The 14,930-nt window shown below is 41.3% G+C and overlaps 1 protein-coding gene across 4 annotated transcripts in view; it reads right to left on the bottom strand.

Annotated features, from left to right (window-relative positions):
• Nucleotides 1-14,930, bottom strand: part of LOC139749501 (ataxin-3-like) — a 156,545-nt gene that overhangs the window by 140,960 nt on the left and 655 nt on the right. For 2 of the 4 annotated variants that reach the window (XM_071663431.1, XM_071663429.1), the window contains exons 1-2: nucleotides 14,833-14,911; nucleotides 11,005-11,166 (exon numbers count right to left, since the gene is read on the bottom strand). In XM_071663431.1, the coding sequence (XP_071519532.1) occupies nucleotides 11,005-11,154 (150 nt within the window). In that variant the 5' untranslated portion in view covers nucleotides 11,155-11,166; nucleotides 14,833-14,911. Of the gene's footprint in view, nucleotides 1-11,004; nucleotides 11,167-14,832; nucleotides 14,912-14,930 lie in introns of those variants that run through there. The other 2 variants (XM_071663430.1, XM_071663432.1) reach the window with 1 other exon arrangement.

Raw genomic sequence — 14,930 nt, 5'->3', positions numbered from 1 at the left:
AGTGATTGGTTCTCAGTGAATGAAGGTTTGCGGCAGGGGTGTGTGATGTCTCCATGGTTGTTTAATTTGTTTATGGATGGGGTTGTTAGGGAGGTGAATGCAAGAGTTTTGGAAAGAGGGGCAAGTATGAAGTCTGTTGGGGATGAGAGAGCTTGGGAAGTGAGTCAGTTGTTGTTCGCTGATGATACAGCGCTGGTGGCTGATTCATGTGAGAAACTGCAGAAGCTGGTGACTGAGTTTCGTAAAGTGTGTGAAAGAAGAAAGTTAAGAGTAAATGTGAATAAGAGCAAGGTTATTAGGTACAGTAGGGTTGAGGGTCAAGTCAATTGGGAGGTAACAGTAGGGTTGAGGGTCAAGTCAATTGGGAGGTAAGTTTGAATGGAGCAAAACTGGAGGAAGTAGTGTTTTAGATATCTGGGAGTGGATCTGGCAGCGGATGGAACCATGGAAGTGGAAGTGGATAATAGGGTGGGGGAGGGGGCGAAAATCCTGGGAGCCTTGAAGAATGTGTGGAAGTCGAGAACATTATCTCGGAAAGCAAAAATGGGTATGTTTGAAGGAATAGTGGTTCCAACAATGTTGTATGGTTGCGAGGCGTGGGCTATGGATAGAGTTGTGCGCAGGAGGATGGATGTGCTGGAAATGAGATGTTTGAGGACAATGTGTGGTATGAGGTGGTTTGATCGAGTAAGTAACATAAGGGTAAGAGAAATGTATGGAAATAAAAAGAGCGTGGTTGAGAGAGCAGAAGAGGGTGTTTTGAAATGGTTTGGGCACATGGAGAGAATGGGTGAGGAAAGACTGACCAAGAGGATATATGTGTCGGAGGTGGAGGGAACGAGGAGAAGTGGGAGACCAAAGTGGAGGTGGAAAGATGGAGTGAAAAAGATTTTGTGTGATCGGGGCCTGAACATGCAGGAGGGTGAAAGGAGGGCAAGGAATAGAGTGAATTGGATCGATGTGGTATACCGGGGTTGACGTGCTGTCAGTGGATTGAATCAGGGCATGTGAAGCATCTGGGGTAAACCCACACCATATATTCTTAATACCTTCCACAGAGCATCTCTATCAACTCTATCATATGCCTTCTCCAGATCCATAAATGCTACATACAAATCCATTTGCTTTTCTAAGTATTTCTCACATACATTCTTCAAAGCAAACACCTGATCCACACATCCTCTACCACTTCTGAAACCACACTGCTCTTCCCCAATCTGATGCTGTGTTCATTTTTATATAGGTGCCACTGGGCAGAATCGTCTGACTTTCTTTATGTTTTATTTTATTATACTTTCTCACTGTCTCGCATGTTAGTGAGGTAGCACAAGAAACAGATGAAAGAATGGCCCAACCCACCCACATACACATGTATATACATACACATCCACACACGCACATATACATACCCATACATTTCAATGTATACATGTATATACATACATAGACATATCCACATATGCACATGTACATGATTCATACTTCCTGCCTTTATTCATTCCTGTCGCCACCCCGCCACACATGAAATGACAACCCCCTCCCCATGCATGCGCATGAGGTAGCGCTAGGAATAGACAACAAAGGCCACATTCCTTCACACTCAGTCTCTAGCTGTCATGTATAATGCACCGAAACCACAGCTCCCTTTCCACATCCAGGCCCCACAAAACTTTCCATAGTTTACCCCTGATGCTTCACATGCCCTGGTTCAATCCATTGACAACACAGCCCAGTATACCACATTGTTCCAATTCACTCTATTCATTGCACGCCTTTCACCCTCCTACATGTTCAGGCCCTGATCACTCAAAATCTTTTTCACTCCATCTTTCCACCTCCAGTTTGGTCTCTCACTTCTCCTCGTTCCCTCCACCTCTGACACATATATCCTCTTGCTCAATCTTTCCTCACTCATTCTCTCCATGTGACCAAACCATTTCAAAACATGCTCTTCTGCTCTCTCAACCACACTTTTTTATTACCACACATCTCTCTTACCCTTTCATTACTTACTCGATCAAACCACATACGATCACACCACATACTGTCCTCAAGCATCTCATTTCTAACACATCCACCCTCTTCCACACAACTCTATCTATAGCCCACGCCTCGCAACCATACAACATTGTTGGAACCAATATTCCTTCAAACATACCCATTTTTGCTTTCTGAGATAATGATCTCACCTTCCACACATTTTTCAACGCTCCAAGAACTTTTGCCCCCTCCCCCACCCTGTGACTCACTTCCACTTCCATGGTTCCATCTGCTGCCAAATCCACTTCCAGATATCTAAAAGACTTCACTTCCTCCAGTTTTTCTCCATTCAAACTTACCTCCCAATTGACTTGTCCCTCAACCCTACTGTACCTGATAACCTTGCTCTTATTCACTTTACTCTCAGCTTTCTTCTTTCACACACTTTACGAAACTCAATCACCAGCTTCTGCAGTTTCTCACCCGAATCAGCCACCAGTGCTGTATCATCAGCAAACAATATCCGACTCACTTCCCAAGCCCTCGCATCCACAACAGACTGCATACTTGCCCCTCTTTCCAAAACTCTTGCATTTACCTCCCTAACAACCCCATCCATAAACAAATTAAACAACCATGGAGACATCATGCACCCTTGCCATAAAACAACATTCACTGAGAACCAATCACTTTCCTCTCTTCCTACTCCCACACATGCCTTACATCCTCGATAAAAACTTTTCACTGCTTCTAGCAACTTTCCCCCCACACCATGTATTCTTAATACCTTCCACAGAGCATCTCTATCAACTCTATCATATGCCTTCTCCAGATCCATAAATGCCACATACAAATCCATTTCCTTTTCTAATTATTTCTCACATATACTTTTCAAAGTAAACACCCGATCCACACATCCTCTACCACTTCTGAAACCACACTGCTGTTCCCTAATCTGATGCTCTGTACATGCTTTCACCTTCTCAATCAATACCCTCCCATATAATTTCCCAGGAATACTCAACAAACTTATGCCTCTTTGAGCACTCACATTTATCCCCTTTGCCTTTGAACAATGGCATTATGCATGCATTCTGCTAGTCCTCAGCTGAGGACCTCACCATGAATCATACATACATTAAACATCCTTACCAACCAGTCAACAACACAGTCACCCCCTTTTTGATAAATTTCACTGCAATGCCATCCAAACCTGCTGCCTTGCCGGCTTTCATCTTCCGCAAAGCTTTTACTATCTCTTCTCTGTTTACCAGATCATTCTCACTTCACACACCACCTTGACCAAAACACCCTATATCTGCCACTCTATCCTCTAACACACCTCAACAAACCTTCAAAATACTCACTCCATCTCCTTCTCCCATCACCACTACTTGTTATTACCTCCCCATTAGCCTCCTTCACCAATGTTGCCATTTGTTCTCGTCTTACGCACTTTATTTACCTCCTTCCAAAACATCTTTTTAATCTCCCTAAAATTTAATGATACTCTCTCACTCCAACTCTCATTTGCCCTATTTTTCACCTCTTGCACTTTTCTCTTGATCTCCTGCCTCTTTATTTTATATATCTACCAGTCATTTGCACTATTTCCCTGCAAAACTCATCCAAATACCTCTCTCTTCTCTTTTACTAATAATCTTACTTCTTCATCCCACCACTCTCTACCCTTTCTAATCAACCCACCTCCCATGCTTCTCATGCCACAAGCACCTTTTGCGCAAGCCATCACTGCTTCCCTAAATACATCCCATTCCTCCCCCACTCCACTTACGTCCTTTGCTCTCACCTTTTTCCATTGTGCACTCAGTCTCTCCTGGTACTTCCTCACAAAAGTCTCCTTCCCAAGCTCACTTACTCTCACCACTCTCTTCACCCCAACATTCTCTCTTCTTTTCTGAAAACCTCTACAAATCTTCACCTTCGCCTCCACAAGATAATGATCAGACATCCCTCCAGTTGCACCTCTCAGCACATTACATCCAAAATTCTCTCTTTCACGCGCCTATCAATTAACACGTAATCCAATAATGCTCTCTGGCCATATCTCCTACTTACATACATATACTTGTGTATATCTCTCTTTTTAATCCAGGTATTCCCAATCACCAGTCCTTTTTCAGCACACAAATCTACAAGCTCTTCACCATTTCCATTTACAACACTGAACACCCCATGTACACCAATTATTCCCTCAGCTGCCACATTACTCACCTTTGCATTCAAATCACCCGTCACTATAACCCGGTCTTGTGCATCAAAATTACTAACACACTCATTCAGCTGCTCCCAAAACACTTTCCTTTCATGATCTTTCTTCTCATGCCCAGGTGCATATGCACCAATAATAACCCATCTCTCTCCATCCACTTTCAATGTTACCCATATCAATCTAGAATTTACTTTCTTACACTATCACATACTCCCACCATTCCTGTTTCAGGAGTACTGCTGCTCCTTCCTGTGCTCTTGTCCTTTCACCTACCCCTGACTTTACTCCCAAGACATTCCCAAACCACTCTTCCCCTTTACCCTTGAGCTTCGTTTCACTCAGAGCCAAAACATCCAGGTTCCTTTCCTCAAACATACTACCCATCTCTCCTTTTTTCTCATCTTGGTTACATCCACACACATTTAGACACCCCAATCTGAGCCTTTGAGGAGGATGAGCACTCCCCACATGACTCTTTCTTCTGTTTCCCCTTTTAGAAAGTTAAAAACAAGGAGGGAAGGGTTAGTAGCCCCACCATTCCTGTCCCCTTTAGTCGCCTTCTACAACAAGTGAGGAATGCATGGGAAGTATATATATTTATTTTATTTGTTTTTTAGTATACTTTGTCATTGTCTCCCGCTTAGCGAGGTAGCGCAAGGAAACAGACGAAAGAATGGCCCAACCCACCCACATATACATGTATATACATACACATCCACACATGCACATATACATGCCTATACATCTCAATGTATACATATATGTAAACACACAGACATATACATATATATACATGTACATAATTCATACTGTCTGCCCTTATTTATTCCTGTTGCCACCCCGCCACACATGAAATGACAACCCCCCTCCCCCCCGCATGTGCGCGAGTTAGGGCTAGGAAAAGACAACAAAGGCCACATTCTTTTACACTCAGTCTCTAGCTGTCATGTATGTGAATAAGAGCAAGGTTATTAGTTAGTCGGGTTGAGGGACAAGTAAATAGGGAGGTAAGTTTGAATGGAGAAAAACTGGAGGAGGTGAAGTGTTTTAGATATTTGGGAGTGGATGTGGCAGCGGATGGAACCATGAAAGCGGAAGTGAGTCATAGGGTGGGGGAGGAGACGAAGATCCTGGGAGTGTTGAAGAATGTGTGGAAGACCAGAGCATTATCTCAGAAAGCAAAAATGGGTATGTTTGAAGGAATAGTGGTTCCAACAATGCTATACTTGTGAGGCATGGGCTATAGATAGAGTTGTGCAGAGGGTGGATGTGGTGGAAATGACATGTTTGAGGACAAAATGTGTTTTGAGGTGGTTTGATTGAGCAAGTAATGAAAGGGTAAGAGAGATGGGGTACTTAGGAAGGTGAATGCAATAGTTTTTGGAAAGAGGGGCAAGAATGCAGTCTTTTGCGGATAAGATTGCTTGGGAAGTGAGTCAGTTGTTATTCACTGATGATACAGCACTGGTGGCTGATTTGGGTGAGAAACTGACTTAAGTTGGTGACTGAGTGTGGTAAAGTGTGTGAAAGAAGAAAGCTGAGAGTAAATGTGAATAAGAGCAAGGTTATTAGGTTCAGTAGGGTTGAGGGACAAGTAAATTGGGAGGTAAGTTTGAATGGAGGAAAACTGGAGGAAGTGAAGTGTTTTAGATATCTGGGAGTGGATTTGGCAGCGGATGGAACCATGGAAGCGAAAGTGAGTCACAGGGTGGGGTGGGGTGGGGTGGGGTGGGGGTGTGTGTGTGTGTGTGTGTGTGTGTGTGTGTGTGTGTGTGTGTGTGTGTGTGTGTGTGTGTGTGTGTGGGGGGGGGGGGGGGGGGGGGGGGGGCAAAGGTCCTGGGAGCCTTGAAGAATGTGTGGAAGACCAGAACATTATCTCGGAGAGCAAAAATGGGTATGTTTGAAGGAATAGCGGTTCCAACAATGTTATATGGTTGTGAGGCATGGGCGATAGATAGAGTTGTGCAGAGGAGGGTGGATGTGTTGGAAATGAGATGTTTGAGGACAATATGTGGTGTGAGGTGGTTTGATCGACTAAGTAATGAGAGGGTAAGAGATATGCGTGGTAATAAAAAGAGTGTGGTTAAGAGAGCAAAAGAGATTGTATTGAGATGGTTTGGTCACATGGAGAGAATGAGTGAGGAAAGATTGACAAAGAGGGTATATGTGTCAGAACGAGGAGAAATGGGAGACTAAATTGGATGTGGAGGGATGGAGTGAAAAAGATTTTGTGTGATCAGGGGCCTGAACATGCAGGAGGGTGAAAGGAGGGCAAGGAATAGAGTGAATTGGATCGATGTGGTATACCGGGGTTGACGTGCTGTCAGTGGATTGAATCAGGGCATTTGAAGCGTCTGGGGTAAACCATGGAAAGCTGTGTAGGTATGTATATTTGCATGTGTGGACATATGTATATACATGTGTATGGGGGTGGGTTGGGCCATTTCTTTCGTCTGTTTCCTTGCGCTACCTCGCAAACGCGGGAGACAGCGGAAAAAAAAAATATATATATGTTTATATATATATATATATATCGCTACCTCACAAACACGGGAGACAGCGACAAAGCAAAAAAGAAAAAAAAAAAAGAACATATATACATATATTCTTTTATCATACTCTGTTGCTGTCTCCCGTGTTAGCGAGGTAGCGCAAGGAAACAGACGAAAGAATGGCCCAACCCACCCACATACACATGTATATACATACATGTCCACACAAGCACATGTACATATCTATACATCTCAATGTATACATATATATATACACAGAGACACCCTCCTCCGCACAACTCTATCTATAGCCCACGCCTCGCAACCATATAACATTGTTGGAACCACTATTCCTTGAAACACCTATTTTTGCTTTCCGAGATAATTTTCTTGACTTCCACACATTCTTCAACGCTCCCAGAACTTTTGCCCCCTCCCCCACCCTATGATTCACTTCCGCTTCCATGGTTCCATTCCCTGCCAAATCCACTCCCAGATATCTAAAACACTTCACTTCCTCCATAGAGGAGAGGAGAAAGGATACTTCCCATGTATTCCCTACGTGTTGTAGAAGGCGACTAAAAGGGGGGGGGGGGGGGGAGTGGGGGCTGGAAATCCTCCCCTCTCGTTTTTAATTTTCCAAAAGGAGGAACAGAGAAGGGGTCCAAGTGAGGATTTCCCTCAAAGGCTCAGTCCTCTGTTCTTAACACTACCTTGCAAATGCAGGAGATGGTGAATAGTATGAAAAAAAAAGAAAGAAAAATATATATATATATATATATATATCTTTTTTTTATTATACTTTGTCGCTGTCTCCCGCGTTTGCGAGGTAGCGCAAGGAAACAGACGAAAGAAATGGCCCAACCCCCCCCATACACATGTATATACATACGTCCACACACGCAAATATACATACCTACACAGCTTTCCATGGTTTACCCCAGACGATTCACATGCCTTGATTCAATCCACTGACAGCACGTCAACCCCGGTATACCACATCGCTCCAATTCACTCTATTCCTTGCCCTCCTTTCACCCTCCTGCATGTTCAGGCCCCGATCACACAAAATCTTTTTCACTCCATCTTTCCACCTCCAATTTGGTCTCCCTCTTCTCCTCGTTCCCTCCACCTCCGACACATATATCCTCTTGGTCAACCTTTCCTCACTCATTCTCTCCATGTGCCCAAACCACTTCAAAACACCCTCTTCTGCTCTCTCAACCACGCTCTTTTTATTTCCACACATCTCTCTTACCCTTACGTTACTCACTCGATCAAACCACCTCACACCACACATTGTCCTCAAACATCTCATTTCCAGCACATCCATCCTCCTGCGCACAACTCTATCCATAGCCCACGCCTCGCAACCATACAACATTGTTGGAACCACTATTCCTTCAAACATACCCATTTTTGCTTTCCGAGATAATGTTCTCGACTTCCACACATTCTTCAAGGCCCCTAGAATTTTCGCCCCCTCCCCCACCCTATGATCCACTTCCGCTTCCATGGTTCCATCCGCTGCCAGATCCACTCCCAGATATCTAAAACACTTCACTTCCTCCAGTTTTTCTCCATTCAAACTCACCTCCCAATTGACTTGACCCTCAACCCTACTGTACCTAATAACCTTGCTCATATTCACATTTACTCTTAACTTTCTTCTTCCACACACTTTACCAAACTCAGTCACCAGCTTCTGCAGTTTCTCACATGAATCAGCCACCAGCGCTGTATCATCAGCGAACAACAACTGACTCACTTCCCAAGCTCTCTCATCCCCAACAGACTTCATACTTGCCCCTCTTTCCAAAACTCTTGCATTTACCTCCCTAACAACCCCATCCATAAACAAATTAAACAACCATGGAGACATCACACACCCCTGCCGCAAACCTACATTCACCGAGAACCAATCACTCTCCTCTCTTCCTACACGTACACATGCCTTACATCCTCGATAAAAACTTTTCACTGCTTCTAACAACTTTCCTCCCACACCATATATTCTTAATACCTTCCACAGAGCATCTCTATCAACTCTATCATATGCCTTCTCCAGATCCATAAATGCTACATACAAATCCATTTGCTTTTCTAAGTATTTCTCACATACATTCTTCAAAGCAAACACCTGATCCACACATCCTCTACCACTTCTGAAACCACACTGCTCTTCCCCAATCTGATGCTCTGTACATGCCTTCACCCTCTCAATCAATACCCTCCCATATAATTTACCAGGAATACTCAACAAACTTATACCTCTGTAATTTGAGCACTCACTCTTATCCCCTTTGCCTTTGTACAATGGCATATATATATATATATTTTTTTTTATACTTTGTCGCTGTCTCCCGCGTTTGCGAGGTAGCGCAAGGAAACAGACGAAAGAAATGGCCCAACCCCCCCCATACACATGTATATGCATACGTCCACACACGCAAATATACATACCTACACAGCTTTCCATGGTTTACCCCAGACGCTTCACATGCCTTGATTCAATCCACTGACAGCACGTCAACCCCGGTATACCACATCGCTCCAATTCACTCTATTCCTTGCCCTCCTTTCACCCTCCTGCATGTTCAGGCCCCGATCACACAAAATCTTTTTCACTCCATCTTTCCACCTCCAATTTGGTCTACCTCTTCTCCTTGCTCCCTCCACCTCCGACACATATATCCTCTTGGTCAATCTTTCCTCACTCATCCTCTCCATGTGCCCAAACCACTTCAAAACACCCTCTTCTGCTCTCTCAACCACGCTCTTTTTATTTCCACACATCTCTCTTACCCTTACGTTACTCACTCGATCAAACCACCTCACACCACACATTGTCCTCAAACATCTCATTTCCAGCACATCCATCCTCCTGCGCACAACTCTATCCATAGCCCACGCCTCGCAACCATACAACATATATATATATATATATATATATATATATAGAGAGAGAGAGAGAGAGAGAGAGAGAGAGAGAGAGAGAGAGAGAGAGAGAGAGAGAGAGAGAGAGAGAGAGAGAGAGAGAGAGAGAGAGAGAGAGAATGAGTGAGGAAAGACTGACAAAGAGGATATATATGTCAGAGGTGGAGAACAAGGAGAAGTGGGAGACCATCTTGGAGGTAGAAGGATGGAGTGAAAAAGATTTTGAGCGATCGGGCCCTGAACATACAGGAGGGTGAAAGGTATGCAATTAATAGAGTGAATTGGAATGATGTGGTATGCCAGGGTCAACGTGCTGTCAAGCCCGTGAAGCACCTGGGGTAAACCATGTAAAGATCTGTGGGGCCTGAAGGTGGAAAGGGAGCTGTGGTTTCGATACATTACAAATGACAGCTAAAGACTGAGTGAACAAATGTGGCCTTTTTTTTTGTCTTTTCCTAGAGCTACCTCATTAAAGAGAGAGAGAGAGAGAGGGGGAATGGTATTTCATGTGTGGCGGGGTGGTGACAGGAATAGATGATGGCAGCATGTATATATATGTACGTGTGTATATGTATGTATATGTATGTATACGTTGAAATGTATATGAATGTATATGTGTGTGTATGGGCATTTATGTATATACATGTGCATGGGTTGGGCCATTCCTCGTCTGTTTCCTTGTGCTACCTCACTAACATGGGAGACGACAATCAAGTATAACAAATAAATAAAATATATAGCATTAATGGGATGGCCTTGATTAAGGTCCCAGCTGAACATGCAATTTCACCAACATAAAGAAAGTCAGACGATTCTGCCCAGTGGCACCTATATTAGATATTGAATGAAAATAAAATAAAGATACATGATAAACAACCATTCAGAGAGAATTTCAATTCATTTAAATGAACCTGATGGTTTCAAAAGAGACTACAATGTGAAACATTTGTGGACAGATGACAGCAAATTAGAGTGGTGATCATCTCAGATAATGGAGTGACACGAAATGAGGAAAGGATAAAGGGCCATCCATAAATAACTTCTGCACAGTTTCAGTTCAATTGATTCTGTAGTTTCTGAGGAATTTATCATACTACTGAAAGTTGACAAACAGATTATAGATAGAAAGTGATGAAAATAATTCACCTGGTAAGCTAATGAATAGAAATGAAGGAATGAAATCTTTAGGGAGCAGAAATCAGGTATGACCTGATACACAACCAAGCTAAGAATGCTAGGGGTACTTTGAGTGGAAATAGCTGCTAATGATGATTCAGAAAAAGGATACAATACACGTGAGTTAGATAAGGGATATGAAAAGTAAGTTCTTAAGGACTAATGAAAAGCAGAGAAAACACTTGCCTGCTTCTCAGACTCACTCATGGTACCATAGTTAAGCTCCTTCCATACAAGTACTTGGCCATCTTGACGACGTCTTACTTTTCGTACTGTTCCATGAGCCCCACTGCCAATTGTAGAGAGCACCTCAAAGTCATCCAATCTCGGACCCATGATTTTCACAATCTGTTGGTACAAAGTAACATTATCCTGCAAGAAGAAAAAGAAATCATATATCTGAAAATTCACATATAGATATTGCCCTACCACAGAAAACAGAGAGAGTGAGTATCTACTTTGGAGTACCAACAATGAGTTATACCCATAAGGCAAGGCTAGTGTACACAGCTTTTTTAACAATATTATGCTATGCAGCCAGGCACAGTGAATATATATCAATCCTGGACTTATCTATAACTGTTCAAAACCCTTTCAGTTCCATACTGTGCAGGAAAAGTTATCACCCCAACATGATAAATATTGGCAATACTCGAAATTTGTAAATATGAACTGCAATCACTATCATGCCTTAGCGCAAGTGAAAAATTGGGGGGACTAAAATAATTAATGAATAGAAAATAGTAATGGATCTAAAAATAGTGAGCAAAGTATTTTCTTGGAGTCTCACATCTCTCAATAAGGCACTGCACCAAAGATTACAGATATCTAAAATATTCACACTGGGCCTGTAAAAACAGCTTCACTTCAAGTGTTATGGAATTTGTAAAGCACTAGAATCTAGTAAAACTCAACACTTTATAGCTAGAAAAGGATGTCTAAAAATGTACAACTACTTACAGCGAATTACACATTTTGGCTTCCCTTAATACACATGTATATCTAAAAACTTAAAACCATTCATATCGAATTATATATTCTAGCTTCTATAAAAAAAATCATGTCTGTTTACATCAGCATTATCATCAAAAATTTCTTCATTACTTATGTTTCTTTTATTCCTGCCATTATTCATATCTGACCCTGAGATTCCTATATTTTTGGCATTCCATCAGTATGTTTCATAGTAATATTGCAACTGAAGGTGTCACATACTGGGGTAAGTCTCCTCTCCATCAACATGGGATGGCCAATCTTCAATTGACAGAGAACATTAGAACATAATTCAAGATTGCCCACTTACCATTACCCCAATTCAATCATGTATGTTCCTCTTTTTAAACTAGGTATTCGCAATCACAAGTCCTTTTTCAAAACTCACTCCAAAAGCGGTTCGTCATTTTCATTCAGAATAGGTACACCATGACTCTTAATCATACGATCAACTGCCACATTACTCACTCTTGCATTTAAGTCATCCATAATCATTACTTGATCCCTCACATCAAAATTCCTGATGCACACACTCACCTCCAACTAAAATACTTGCCTCTCTCCATCACTCCTCTCTACCTGGTACTAAGTACTAATAATCACCCACCTTTCATAATTCACTTTCATTTTCACCCATATTAGTCTGGGGCTTACTTTCTCATAATCTTTCACATATTCCCACAACTCCAGTAGAAGTGACACCCCATCCTTTGCTCTTGCTGTCACTGTTACCCGCAATATTACCACTCAGACATTCCCAAACTACTCCTCCCCTTCCCCTAGACCTTGGCTTCACTCGGAACCAAAACATCCAGGTTCCTGTCCCCCAAATATGCTTCCTATCTTTCCCTTCTTCTCATCCCGGTTATATTCACATACATTCAAACACCCCATACTGAGCCTTCGAAGAGGATGGGCATGCCTCACATTGCTCCTTCTGTTTAATCTTTTAGAAACTGAAATTCAAGAAAGTGAGGGTTCCTGACTCCCAGCTCCTGCCCATTTTAGTCACCTTCTAAGACACAAAAGAAATATGAAGTTTATATTCTTTCTCCCCATTCCCAGGCATATATATCTGTCATTTGTTTCTCTCAATGACATGCAGCCATATATTTTTGTCCATCAAGAATCACATGGGGTCACTAAGTTATGTTTAACATTATGCCCATTTTATGCAGTACAGCAGAACTAAATATCTGCTTTTCTGACCCATGACACAACTGGTGATTTATAGTGGTAAACTGTCTATCACTGTGATACCTGGCTACTGTAGCTGAACCATTGCAAATGTTATCATGTCATGCATAAGGCATGATCATCCAATAAAAGTTTCAAAGTGCACACAGAAAAGTAAAATCCTACCATAATCAATATCATTTCACATAGTAGACTGTGTATATCACACCATTACATGTGTGTTTTAATGAAAGTTGTGCATTCTGTTTGTACTTCTTTGTATACAAGTAATCAAGCTATATTTTAGCATTTAGTGAGTTCCCTTTCTCCTCATAATTTCATTATGAAAACTAGTTATGGACAAAACAAAAACAGCATCAGTCAATAAAAGGAGCTTACATGTTTGGTATAAACTTATAACTTTCTACATAGCAATCATTATGACACTTAAACAGCACTAGTCAGTCAAACGATATCTCTAATATTTTCTTTTTTTCTCTCTTGAACCATCTCTTGGTTTTGTTGAGGTAGATCATAGTAGGGTGGACCAGGGCACTCTGCTTTATAGATGAGGTTTAGGTATTGTTGAGTAATTTGACTATTCTAACTAATAATTTTCTATGACATCAAGACAGCTACAGGTATGAGCTCTCCAAATGGTAAAAATCAAGCTTAGCTCTGCACTGTTTTCAGCTTTTGATAATGACTGATTTTATTCAGCAATACTCGTGTAGTGTTTAAGAAATACAATAAGTTTCAGAGCATGATCTGGAACATTATAATCTACTGAACCATTTTACAAGAAGTGACAGCAGTGAGGTTATACATACTGGAGAAGGGGGTTCATTTACTGTAAATGTACATATGGCACATATAGAAATTCAAGAAAAACTAAGGAAACCTCACCTTACCTCATCAGCAGTCAAAATTTATCTTAGCATTCAGTACTCAGTTTAGAAATTTACCCATAGCTGAACATTAAACAAAGTCACCAAATGCCATCAAAAAAATGAAAAACTGACTAGCAATACAATGCCCAGCATCACACCAATCTAATTTTGGTATACTTTTACTAATGTATATATTTTTGCTATACGGTCAAGAGGATTTGATAAGTTTTGTTGACTTTACGCATGTACATTAAATGATCACCACATTTCCCCTTATATACATAACCTTCACCAATATTGGCTTATGTACTGTCATGCAATAAAATATAATGTTCCAAATAATAGGTTTAGATGATCTTTACAGGTGTTTTACCTATTTGAAGTAAACAGTCTTCAAATTTCTCCTGGTATACATAACCCTTAATACTATTGGATTATCTATTATTGTTCTATGAAATATAATGCTCCAAAACATGTTTAACAATTACTGTATTCTCCAAAAATTATACTGACAAAGTAAAACAAAATCAAAGTTTGTTCCATGCAAAGCTAAATGAGGTTTGTAACCAATCAAAATACTTTTTGTACAATAGGTACCAAACTGTCGGCTAAATAACCACAGTATATTGATGATGTACAATGTGGTACAAAGGATGTGCACTTGTTGTTCACATCTAATAGGTATAAAAACCTTTTACACTTTTTATATATCAATATGGAATCTGAGCTTGTCACAGGCACCAGGATACCTATTATCACCCCCTGTTAAACATATGTAACTCGTACAAGAAAATATTTGTTGACATTTCACTATCTGATAGCGAAGAAGCTTGACTGCTAAAGAAACTCATCATACAGCCATTATATAATCGGTTCCTTTCTCAACAAATGAATTTTGAGATTCTAATGAATAACTGATTTGCTGCCCTAAAGCGTTTAAAGGGCCAAATAGTACCTTAAGCTTGCAGTCGGCCCTCCCGTTACAGCCTTTTCAAAGGGATCTTTAAAAATGGCCTCCAAAATGAATAAATGTGATTGGTTTACAGATCTTAC

This window comes from Panulirus ornatus, chromosome 7, assembly GCF_036320965.1.
Source record: "Panulirus ornatus isolate Po-2019 chromosome 7, ASM3632096v1, whole genome shotgun sequence".
Lineage (NCBI taxonomy): Eukaryota > Metazoa > Arthropoda > Malacostraca > Decapoda > Palinuridae > Panulirus > Panulirus ornatus.
Note: the sequence above shows the minus strand (reverse complement) of the source record. Positions and strands in the feature narration are given on the sequence as shown.